Source organism: Humulus lupulus, chromosome 2 (genome assembly GCF_963169125.1).
Source record: "Humulus lupulus chromosome 2, drHumLupu1.1, whole genome shotgun sequence".
NCBI classification, from domain to species: Eukaryota; Viridiplantae; Streptophyta; class Magnoliopsida; order Rosales; family Cannabaceae; genus Humulus; species Humulus lupulus.
In genome coordinates this window covers 284,969,900-284,981,064 of record NC_084794.1, presented here as the reverse complement: position 1 = coordinate 284,981,064, position 11,165 = coordinate 284,969,900, and the positions used below count along the sequence as shown (strand labels likewise).

The 11,165-nt window shown below is 34.8% G+C and overlaps 2 protein-coding genes across 7 annotated transcripts; one reads left to right on the top strand and one right to left on the bottom strand.

Annotated features, from left to right (window-relative positions):
- Positions 1 to 2,370: 2,370 nt before the first annotated feature.
- On the top strand, positions 2,371 to 7,427 carry LOC133819603 (probable boron transporter 2). 5 transcript variants are annotated; one of them, XM_062252888.1, is made up of 13 exons: positions 2,371 to 2,576; positions 3,255 to 3,401; positions 3,542 to 3,624; positions 3,814 to 4,006; positions 4,093 to 4,231; positions 4,388 to 4,553; positions 4,818 to 4,984; positions 5,075 to 5,248; positions 5,347 to 5,442; positions 5,617 to 5,751; positions 5,900 to 6,219; positions 6,329 to 6,596; positions 6,809 to 7,427. In XM_062252888.1, the coding sequence occupies exons 2-13, from the start codon at positions 3,280 to 3,282 to the stop codon at positions 7,151 to 7,153; spliced, it is 2,208 nt and encodes a 735-aa protein (XP_062108872.1). In that variant the 5' UTR covers positions 2,371 to 2,576; positions 3,255 to 3,279; the 3' UTR covers positions 7,154 to 7,427. The 5 variants fall into 5 exon arrangements, with proteins under 5 accessions (XP_062108872.1, XP_062108874.1, XP_062108876.1 ...); XM_062252890.1 differs by lacking the exon at positions 2,371 to 2,576 and adding an exon at positions 2,792 to 2,940; XM_062252892.1 differs by lacking the exon at positions 2,371 to 2,576 and adding an exon at positions 2,954 to 3,064.
- A 204-nt stretch (positions 7,428 to 7,631) lies between these two features.
- On the bottom strand, positions 7,632 to 9,249 carry LOC133819604 (uncharacterized). 2 transcript variants are annotated; one of them, XM_062252893.1, is made up of 5 exons: positions 9,132 to 9,249; positions 8,820 to 8,887; positions 8,690 to 8,734; positions 8,036 to 8,133; positions 7,632 to 7,923 (listed from the first exon to the last, which is right to left on the bottom strand). In XM_062252893.1, exons 2-5 carry the CDS (start codon positions 8,871 to 8,873, stop codon positions 7,845 to 7,847), a joined length of 276 nt encoding a protein of 91 aa, XP_062108877.1. In that variant the 5' UTR covers positions 8,874 to 8,887; positions 9,132 to 9,249; the 3' UTR covers positions 7,632 to 7,844. The 2 variants fall into 2 exon arrangements, with proteins under 2 accessions (XP_062108877.1, XP_062108878.1); XM_062252894.1 differs by having other exon boundaries at positions 8,820 to 8,920; positions 9,132 to 9,232.
- Between the last annotated feature and the right edge of the window lie 1,916 nt (positions 9,250 to 11,165).

The following is an 11,165-nucleotide window of genomic DNA, read 5'->3' as shown; positions in this document are numbered from 1 at the left end:
ACCACAATGCTTAAAATTTAAACCACTTGCGTTAAAATTTAAACCTCAAGCCTTAAATGGCTTAGATCAAATGTTTCATGGCATTTGTTTGGTAAATTGCAGACACCCCAACTAAGTTTGAAAAGTTCTGCTACTTGGCTAAGTTTGAAGGTTCCAAGGAAGAATTGAAGGCTAAAGAAAATTATTTGAGCAAGCTAGAAAGGAGCAATGCAAAATTTAATGACTTGCTTGTTGCATAGACAAACATACTAAAATCAAAATTGAGAAATGCTGAAGATAAAATAATTCTTGCCAATTCAAAACCCTTTACTTTGGGTGATAAGGTTAGATTGCTTGTTCAACTACAATGTGCAATAACATATGCCAAAGCTAGTCAAGACAAACAAATCCTTCTGTATTCTACAATAGCTGAGCAGTGAGGGCAGAGAAGCCAGACAAAGGAGTTTTCATTGGAGGGGCGGGAGATTCTACCACTGGAGCATTTCTGTGAGAAGTGTCGGAAGGCATTGAATAATCAAGAAAGTAAGAGAATCAAGGGAAAGCTGAAGAAGAGGATTAATGTTTTTGGCTGATAGCATTTAAAGAATAGAAAGTGTTTGATAAAAGCTCTGATCAAGTAATGGATTGAGCTACTGAGCTTTGTATTTATAGAGTTTCATTAATACACCAAAACAATTTTTTAACAGCTTTATCCAAACCCAGTTGTTCATTTAGGTAAACAGTTATATAAAAACAAACTCTAAATTAATTTAATAGAACCTTAGTATAATATCTAACATATTCATGCCAATCAACGAAAGCTTTCATTGAGTTCAAGCTACAGACCTTCAACTTTAATGTTAGGATAAAATCTAATTCTTTGTTCAAGTTGGCAGCATGTGTTTGTTTTCTTAGATCAAGGCTTGCTCTATCAAGTACAAACCTATAGAAAATATAAAATCAATTAAACCAACAATCTTGGACAAATAGGTACAACAATAATGATCCCAGAAATGGCCAACACACATGTCAAACATCAGACAAGTTTAAGAATTTATTCCAGTATATTTAATTCCAAATCAAAGAGCCAAATGTAGCATTAAAATAAAAATATATAAAACCAAAAATCATATAAACAAAGATCAACAAACTCTTTTTTATACCAGAAATTTATAGTTTACATAGAGGCATTTTATCAACAAACTCCTAGCACTATAAATTTGTGAAAATGAAGAAAAACTCTCCATGATAATGATAATGATCCCAATGGCAGATTTTTTGCAATATCATAGTCACAGTTTTATTGAGTAATTTTAACAAACACTTAGAAGACATTTTAACTTATGTATAATATGGAATATTCAATTTCATTTAACTTCACTAAATTTTTATACACACATGAATGTTAATTTATATGTATGATTGTACAGTTCAAAAAATTTTAAAAAAATAAAAATTGAGAAAGGAGGAAGAGAGAAATTTAGTCTCAAGCAAGGAGGAAGAACTCACCAAGCAGATTTGAGTGGCTGTGGCAGAGGAACAGAAGAGGAAATTTGATGAACAACAGTGCAGTGAAGAGAAAATTGCTGGTGGTGGAATATCTATGGGAGAAGGAGAAATCGTTCGATCGAAGAGGAAGTTATAACTATAAAACCGGTATGAGTAAGGGTAATATATGAATCACAACTTTAAAAGTGGGTATATTTAGTTAAGATATTGATGCTGGATATATCTAGTTTAGTATGTCTAAAAACGGGTAATTATGAAAAAGTCCCATTTAAAAAACCAATTGATAAAAAATTATTAAAACAAAACTTTGATGCAAAATAATTATTAAAAATATATATCTTATTTTGCAAAAAGCCCTTTTTAAAAATATAATTCTCTTTCAAATTTGCCCTTATATCACGGAATATACGCTGTCCTGTAATTAATCATTTTCTGATCACGAAAAAAAAAACATAAAACATTCTCCACCTTGAAGCACTACATCTACATTTGCATTAGATAATTTGGTTGGTCAACGGTCATAACATAACTTGAATCAGCTGTTTCCAACCTCAAATTGGTACAATGAATCCGTTTGTTTTGTCGTTTGTGACGGCCACCGCATTTCAAGTTCTTGTCACATCTATTTTCTTTCCTAGTAAAATAAATATCTTTCTTATTGTTTAAAATAAAAATGTTTTCTTTACTCAAACAATAAAATAAAAATGTTTTCTTTTCAGTTCCCAAGGGGAACATCTACCACAAAAACATTATACTTACAAGTTACAACAAGCAAAAAGATCTGTTTATTTATTTATAAGAGAAATCTTCAACAATGATAATAATATTACTTGTTTCCCTTTTCTTCTTAATAATCAAACAGATATGATTAAACAAATATAGACTTAATAGAGGCAGATGTGTAATAATAGTTACGAGTGGGGTACATATTTACAGGCCAGCTTGCAATATCTACCACTACTACTATTTGTAAAACTAGTAAAGAACAGTGGGTTTGGTTTTATGCAGTGCTGAAAAAGGAAAAGGAGTCACCTTTTATCAGCTCTCTCCAACTCAAACCCAGAAAAAGAATACATTTTTTTTAGCAGGTAACTATTTTACATCTTGTATCTACTTTGAATCTGCAGTCTTTCTTTCAAATGTGCATGCTTTACATTTTTTTCTTTCTCCCTTTTCTTTATTGGTACTTTGCAGCCTCCTTTAGTTTTTATCTTTAGATATGTTTGTGGCTTTTTCTTTTTTCTTTATATATTTTATTTTTTTTCTTTTGTGTTTGATGATCCTCTCATTTCCTTTTGACCCACAATATCATCAGTATCAAATCTACTATTCCTTTTCGTTCCCTTGTGACCCACATTGCCATCAGCATCAAATCCACAGTTCTCTTCTCAATACTTTCCAGGCTTATTTTGGAGTCTACCCTTTTAACCGTTCCTACACATTTTTCTTAAGGTGAAAAGCTTTAATACAAGCAAAAAGCAAAAAGAATTTCTTTTGAATACTTGCTAGTACTTGCTCTTCTAAGTATTTAGCTTGGGATGCCTACAAGCCTGTATTTGTCCTCTGTGACTAGTTGGTACAATGTTATGGAGATTTTGGATTCTGGGTGTGATTGATTTGCATAAATCTGAGTATATCTGAACTAGTTTGACAACTTTATGGTTTATTTGAATCAATATTCTTGGTTGACTTGGCTAAATCTATGCTATTTTCCTGTAGATTTACTTGTCATTCCATCTATACTTAGCTTCTTCTTTCCCCTTCAGATTCTTGTTCTCTCACTGATTAATCATGCAAGAAGACGAAAACATGGAAGAGATGTTTGTTCCATTTCGAGGAATCAAGAATGATCTTCGAGGGCGGTTGATGTGTTACAAACAAGACTGGACTAGTGGTCTCAGAGCAGGTTACAGGTAAACATATTCTGCTTCCCAAGAATTTCAACTGTAGTTTTCATAAACAGGGTTTACTTACTGATTGAGAGTATGCATTTTTTGTATTTGTCAATTTTATTTGTTTAGTGTTTTGTTCTTGACCTGTTTGGTTTTCTCAGGATTTTGGCCCCCACTACATATATATTTTTTGCTTCAGCAATTCCAGTAATTTCATTTGGAGAACAACTGGACAGAAATACTGGTAATAATGATATATTCTGAATTTATTTTTAGTCCGTTTTTGCATATTTTTTTCTTCTCTTGAATGCCTCATGATTCCTATTGGACAGTTGAAAGCTATGCTAATAGGCATACAAAAATGAATCTGTATGCAAGTGTAGTAGAGATCAATGAATTTTACTCTCCTTATAAGTTTTGTTATTCTTGATAGAGGGAGTTCTCACAGCAGTTCAAACTTTAGCATCTACTGCTTTATGTGGAATTATCCACTCCATAATTGGTGGTCAGCCTTTGTTGATTCTTGGAGTTGCTGAGCCTACTGTGATTATGTACACATTCATGTTCAATTTTGCAAAAAACATACCGGATTTGGGACCAGAGCTCTTTTTAGCATGGTCGGGATGGTATGTCTTTTCATTTTCTCAGCTTGTCCACCTTATTGTCTTTTGTTGGAAATTCCTTTGATTTATTGTTTTATCTTTATGTGTAGGGTATGTGTGTGGACAGCTTTATTGCTATTCCTGCTGGCTGTACTAGGGGCTTGCACCCTAATAAGCAGGTTCACTCGTCTTGCGGGCGAATTATTTGGCTTTCTTATTGCATTGCTCTTCATGCAGGAAGCAATAAAGGTAATGTACATCTTTCTCCTTTCAGTTTATCTTTTACTTGGAAAATAATTCTGTGATTGCATCTTACTTCTCTGGTGGTGGTGGCTAACAATTTATACTTTAAGTTCTCTGTCTTTTCATTATTTGCTAAGTTTTATTTTGAACTGTGAATGTTAGGGAGTTGTTGGCGAGTTTTACATCCCCGAAAGGGAAAACCCAAAGTCTATTGAGTATCAACCCTCATGGATATTTGCAAATGGGATGTTTGCTTTGGTTTTGTCCTTTGGTCTTCTACTCACTGCATTAAAGACCAGAAAAGCAAGATCTTGGCGGTATGGGTCTGGTAAGTATGATTAACATTTAAATGTGATGTTATCTGAGGAACTTTTTAAAGACTAGGCAATGAAGTCAATACATAAGCATCATATAATATGAATTTCATAAAGCTGACATCGATTGATTATCTCCTTGCTATTAAGTAGAAGAGGAGGATGCTTATTTAACAATCAAGTTAATAGTATTTTGAAGGCATTGCTAATGAACAATGCTGCTAATAAGGTTCATAAAATCATATAACCATATGGAGCTTATGCTCATTTTTCCTCAGGTTGGATGCGAGGCTTCATAGCGGATTATGGTGTGCCTTTCATGGTTTTGGTCTGGACAGCTGTGTCTTATGCCCCAGGAAAAAGAGTTCCAAAGGAAATCCCTAGGCGCCTCTTTAGTCCAAATCCATGGTCTCCAGGCGCTTATGAGAATTGGACTGTTGTGACGGTATGGCTATGTGATTGTTGTTATGTCTGTCAAATGTTTTACCTTCAGACAGCAAGAGGTTCCCAATATTTTTCTCTCTAAAAATTACAGGAAATGCTAAAAGTGCCAGTCATTTATATAATTGGAGCGATCATTCCAGCAACAATGATTGCAGTGCTGTATTATTTTGACCACAGTGTAGCCTCACAACTTGCTCAACAGAAAGAATTCAATCTGAGAAAACCACCTTCATACCATTATGATTTACTTCTATTGGGGTTCATGGTATGCAAACTCAGTACCTTGACAAAATTTCTTCACATTGTTAATTCTATTATCATGGAAATTATATTTAATTTTATGGGGTTTCCCTTGTATGATAGGTCATAATATGTGGTCTCATTGGTATTCCTCCTTCCAATGGAGTAATTCCACAATCTCCTATGCACACGAAAAGTCTAGCCACGCTTAAGCAACAGGTACATACATCAACTTGAGGGACAAAAATATTTGTTGTGCACAGATGCATGAGTGGCCAGTGTTTTTTAGTTTATTCTTATCTTTAATAAAACACTTGAAATGCCAAAGTTCACATAATTAAGATATTTGGTTTGTACTATGATCCTCTCGATAACTAGTTGGTTTTGTTGCAGTTGCTTCGCAGTCGATTAGTAGCTGCAGCCAAGAAATGTATGAGTAAGGATGTAAGCTTGGGGCAAGTGTATGGAAGCATGCAAGAAGCATATCAGCAGATGCAAAGCCCACTTCACCATCAAGCTTCAGCTATGGTATGGTATTTTGTTTTGGCATAAAACTGTATTCAAACATGGCTGCAAAACAACAGGCCAGGATGATTTTGTGATACCTTCTGTCATCGGTCATTATTTATTAGTACTCGGTTTTGATTTTACAAGCATAAACTTCTTTTAATTACAGGGATTAAAGGAATTTAAAAACTCAACAATTCAAGCAGCTTCAAGCACAGGCACCGTAGATGCTCCAGTTGATGAGACAATGTTTGATATTGAGAAGGAGATAGATGATTTATTGCCAGTCGAGGTGAAAGAACAGCGTGTGAGTAACTTGCTTCAATCTACAATGGTAGCAGGGTGTCTTGCAGCAATGCCTTTACTGAAAATGATCCCAACCTCAGTTCTCTGGGGCTATTTTGCCTTTATGGCCATAGAAAGCTTACCGGGTAACCAATTCTGGGAAAGGATTTTATTGCTCTTCATAGCTCCAAGCAGAAGACACAAGTAACTTCTTCAGTCTTTGTTTCCTTGTTTCAATTACTCATCCATTCGTTGTCCTTTCCCATTTTATTGGTAATTGAATTAATTTACTTGCATCCATGTTCTTGTTCAGAGTGCTTGAGGAATGTCATGCCACCTTTGTTGAGACTGTACCTTACAAGACGATTGCAGCGTTTACAATCTTCCAAGCTGCTTACTTGCTTGTTTGTTTTGGGATTACATGGGTTCCTATGGCTGGGGTTCTTTTCCCATTAATGATCATGCTTCTAGTTCCTGTGAGACAGTACATTTTGCCCAAGTTTTTCAAAAGTGTACATCTTCAAGATTTAGATGCTGCCGAGTATGAGGAAGCACCCGCCTTATCATTCAGCCTAGCTTCAGTAAGCTATCAGTCATATCCCCCATTTTTTTAGTTAATTATATTTTTTAACATGAGTAATACCAAAGAAGTTAAGGCTACATAGCATGAACAAATAAGTTAAAATAACATTGATATGCTTTACTTCTATGAAACTGCCTTGATGTGTTGTATGGTGCAATGCAATATATATCTTTCCAAAAAAGTTTAGTTTTCTTGTTTTTCTCATACAAGGATGGGGAGATAGGAAGAACAGCTTCGTTTGCTGACAAGGGAGAGGTGTTTGATGGCATAATCACTCGAAGCCGGGGCGAGTTCAGGCGTATGTGCAGTTTCAGGGTGACAAGTTCTGGTTCAACACCATCCAAGGAATTCAGACGCGTGCAAAGCCTGGTGACAAACCCCACAGCAACAACATCAAAGGATTTTAAACGTTTGCAAAGTCTGCAGATACCACGGCAATCAGACTTGGTGCATAGCCCCCGTGCAAGTGAGCTGAGTCCTCGGCTTAGTGGAAGAGGGTCTTTTAGTCCAAGAACCGGAGAACTAAAACAATCAAATCTAGGGAAAAGTGGTTAGCACCGAAAACTCAGATGTGAAATGAAATTTCAAGCACCACTAGCAAACCCCCCAAAAAAGATATACCATAGGAAATATTGTCTGACTTAATGAGACCTTATTATTATTAGAATGAGAGTTGTCTGAAAATGCAGGAACTTTTCTATTCTTCATTTTTCTGTGGATGTATAATCGTAAAATGTTTCATATTTGTCAAAATGCATTCAAGGGAGGCTATTTTGTACCACAACTTCTACCTATGATGATTCTAAGTAACATTAAATGATTTTTTTTCTTCCCTTTTTTGCAATGAACGTTCTGAATATCACATTCTTCCAGAAAAGGGAGAACTACTCAACAATTCCTTCAAAACAAGGATGTTCCCTCATCATGCCTTATTTTCACTAAGATCGTATCTATAGCTTTGTGAAACTATGGATTCACACGAACCCCATTTGATGATTTCAGTATATCTTAAGGGTGTTCTTATCTAAGCATGTAACAAATATAAAGCCTAATTGGCTTGTTTATCATTATAACTTCATAATGTAACAACTTTTGGTTTTTATCCAAAAAAGGCACTTCATAAAATCTCCACAACAAAATAGCCTTAAAGAAAGCTACATTTACCATTATTACTCTGTTCTCATGCTAAATCTCAATCGGAAAAATAAACAAGAAAAATATCTCATGGATACAAAGTCGAACAACATCAAGAAGTCTTGCTGAATTTACGACCAGACATCTTCTCGGACTCGTACAATATGTGATTTATAAGCCCCCTTGCTGCACTGCATATCAGAACACAAAAATAAACTGTGTAACAATTGCTGTGATCAAGACCAGACCAAACTTTAAGCTGCAGATAAATAATATACTAGGAACCAGGCAAAGCAAACTTACTCATCCTTGAACTTTTGAATTTTCTCTGGATCTGTCTCATGCATGTTTCTCTTGAACTGCTGCCTTATCATTTCGACGAGAAGTTCAGTATTATTTTGCTGCATCATGAGTCCAATGAAAGTCTCGAATTGCTCAGTTACAATTAAAAAGAAGAAACATATATCAATTTATAATTAAATGCTAACTCATATTAAAAGGACAATTAATATAAAAAAAATCAGAAAGAGCTCAGCCTCAAATACTTAACAATCTTACTAATACTAGTAATAGATCTGCATTGTTCAGCTAATCTGATCCACATATCTTACTTCAAAGTAGTTATTTTTACAGCAATTTGACTCGGACCCTTTCTCCATTTTGTTTTTAAATAATGAAAAAAATCAATTAGTTTAGACCACTAGCTCAGTGAACTAGTTTACACCACAAGCTTGGTGCTTAGTTTTTCTACAAGGAAGATTTAAATTAGCTAATTTCAATATTTAAAAGATATATGGTCAATACCATTGTTCTGCATTTTCCTAATATTCCATGAATGAGTAATTAATAAACCAGTGAGAGATCATTAACAAAAGACACCAATCTTACTCAATACAGAATTAAACAGACAGACAATATATATGTATATTAAAAATCAATTTTGAAGAAAGAAATTACCCTGTGACCAATATACTTAGCTCTGCGAAGGCACTCCCGGTAGAGCTACAAGCAATAAAGATGGAATTCAAGCTTATGCATTTTCAAGAAAACTATTCCAATTTAAAACAAGAAAAGTTATGGAACCAACTCTAATGGCATTGTTGGCAAGTTCAGGGGGCAGCGCAGTTTGCAGAGACGGCATTGTTTTCTGGGTCTCTGCCAAATTCACACACAGATTTGAAACATGAGCTGTTGAGCAACAAATTCATGACAAATGAAAAACATGATACAGTGAATTCTCGTAGAGACAATAAATCAAACATTGAAAGGGCAAAATAATCGAAACCCAGAACAAGAGGTAAGCAGAGAAAATGGAAAAGGGGAAATAGCTATAAGAAAGATAGATCATACGGTAAAGTGTAGAGGTTCAGCAGTATACTATGATATTTGGTTCCGTTACCTGAGTGAGTCTGTGAAGGGCAACGACTGCTACCGAGGAATGCACATAAAGTTTAATGTTTATGTTTATGTTCTTCTTCTACTTCGTCTTCTTATGTTTTTTTTTAAAATAATAATTTTGAAGATTAAACCAATCGGGCTGGGCCGTATGTAATCTTTCATGGGCCCAAGGTTGTAAGTTGGACGAGAGGAAATTAGATTGTGTGCCCAGTTTTTCAGTGTGTTATATATTTTTACCCATATTTCAATTTTTTTTTATTTATACCCAGTTTTTTAATCAGATTTCCCATAATACCCTTTTATAAAAGTTAAGTTCTCTCCATTTTTTCCCACGTTCCCTCTTCTTCATTCTGTTTTCAAAGTATTCATTCCGAGCCCCCCGATCACCAACCCTTGCTTTCTCTCTACCGAGCCCCCCCCCCCCCCCGATCCCCAACCCTTGCTTTCTCTCTGCCGAGCCCCCCCCCCCGATCACCATCTTCAACATTCCTCTGTCTCCAGCGTCGAAACTCACCCACCATTCTAACGGCAACGCCAGAGCCCATTGCTTGAAGTTGTTGTCCAAGTACAGACCTGTTCTTCTTTTTTCAAGGACACAGTCGTTTTTCTGTCTTGATTTTGTTTCTTTTGAGGTTTGTTTGATTCTTTCTCCCCATTGGTTTGATGAAAGTTTCATTAATTTTTGTATGAATAATTTATGTTCTTATATGGTGTTTTTATTGTTTGTTTTGATGAAAGTCATCATTGTCTGAGCCGCTCACCCTGTGCAATTGATTGTTGAAGCTTGATTTTCTTTAGGTATGCAAATGAGTTTTGTTTAATTCTTTGCACCCCATCTGCTTGATGAAAGTTCTATTAAATTTTGTATGTATATTTCATGCTCTTATATAGTTTATCTTGTAGTTAGGTATGTAAAATAAGTTGTTTAATATGTGGCACTCCATTTGTTTGATGAAATTCCTCATTAAAACATCAAATGAAAAATTTCCCTTCTTATCTAGTGTTTTCATTGCTTGTGTTTATTTTGATGAAAATACTCATTGATGTTCATTTTTTTTAATAAATTTTTTCTTGGTTTTGTATTATGTATACACATTTATGTGTATGGGAATGTATAGGAGTAGTACTAATCATTTGTGTCTTTGATGAAAAAACAAAATATCAATAGATAAATTGATGTTTCTATCGTAAACTCCTAAGTAGTGTTTTTAAGGGTAGAATGAGATATGTGACTAATAACCCGAATAATATTGAGCTAAATAGAATTATTAGCTAAGTTTGAGCATTAGAAAGAGTGAGTTAGAGTGTTTTTAGCACCAATTACACCTTTTCTTAAACGAACTGTACTAAAGGAATGTTATAATACAAATGAAGAATACATCCAAAGTCTTGAAAGCTTACCCCAGAACCATTGCATAAAACTTTATGAATCATCTTAAGATTGGGTGTCATATGCAATGCTTCCCATATTCTTATGTGAGAGATTACATTCACCAAGAAAATGACATAGAGCGATGATGATTGCTTCAGAGCCTCATCCTTAAACTCTTTTGATGCCTTGACTTTGAACTGAGTGGTATTTACACCCCCATTGGTACCAACCAGAGATAGAAAAGTCCTGACATGCCTACTCTTTGTAAATCACTAACATTTGCTGGTTTACCATTTGCTAGAACAAAAATGTCACCAGGAAAAGTCTTGTAAGATTCTTTGCCACCATTAGTAAAGTTGTTTATCCAAGAATTAACTCGAACTTGGTATATATTTTTCCCATTTGGTTTAGCTTCTTCGAAAGACTTTACTTCAGCAAAAGGTGCTCGATGTATCATTTCCATTCTTTAGTGCAATTTTGCTCGAGTTTCTTCCAATATAGGGTTGACATAAGACCTCAAATAATGCTCAACTGATTGAAATGATGCAGGAAGCTTTTCCACCTAAAAAAATGAAGACTTAGTTTATGAATTCAACAGATTCCAGCAAGTCTATAGCTATTGCTAACGCTAATTTTCCAGTAGTCGAAATGAGTATTATATCA

Coding starts and splice junctions, on each gene's coding strand:
- LOC133819604 (XM_062252893.1), bottom strand. CDS start 8,873: ATGCCGTCTCTGCAAACTGCGCTGCCCCCTGAACTTGCCAACAATGCC. Junction 8,134..8,689: donor CTAAGTATATTGGTCACAGG/GTAATTTCTTTC, acceptor CTCATGATGCAG/CAAAATAATACTGAACTTCT. Junction 7,924..8,035: donor ATTCAAAAGTTCAAGGATGA/GTAAGTTTGCTT, acceptor TCTGATATGCAG/TGCAGCAAGGGGGCTTATAA.
- LOC133819603 (XM_062252888.1), top strand. CDS start 3,280: ATGCAAGAAGACGAAAACATGGAAGAGATGTTTGTTCCATTTCGAGGA. Junction 3,625..3,813: donor ACAACTGGACAGAAATACTG/GTAATAATGATA, acceptor TATTCTTGATAG/AGGGAGTTCTCACAGCAGTT. Junction 4,985..5,074: donor AGAATTGGACTGTTGTGACG/GTATGGCTATGT, acceptor TAAAAATTACAG/GAAATGCTAAAAGTGCCAGT.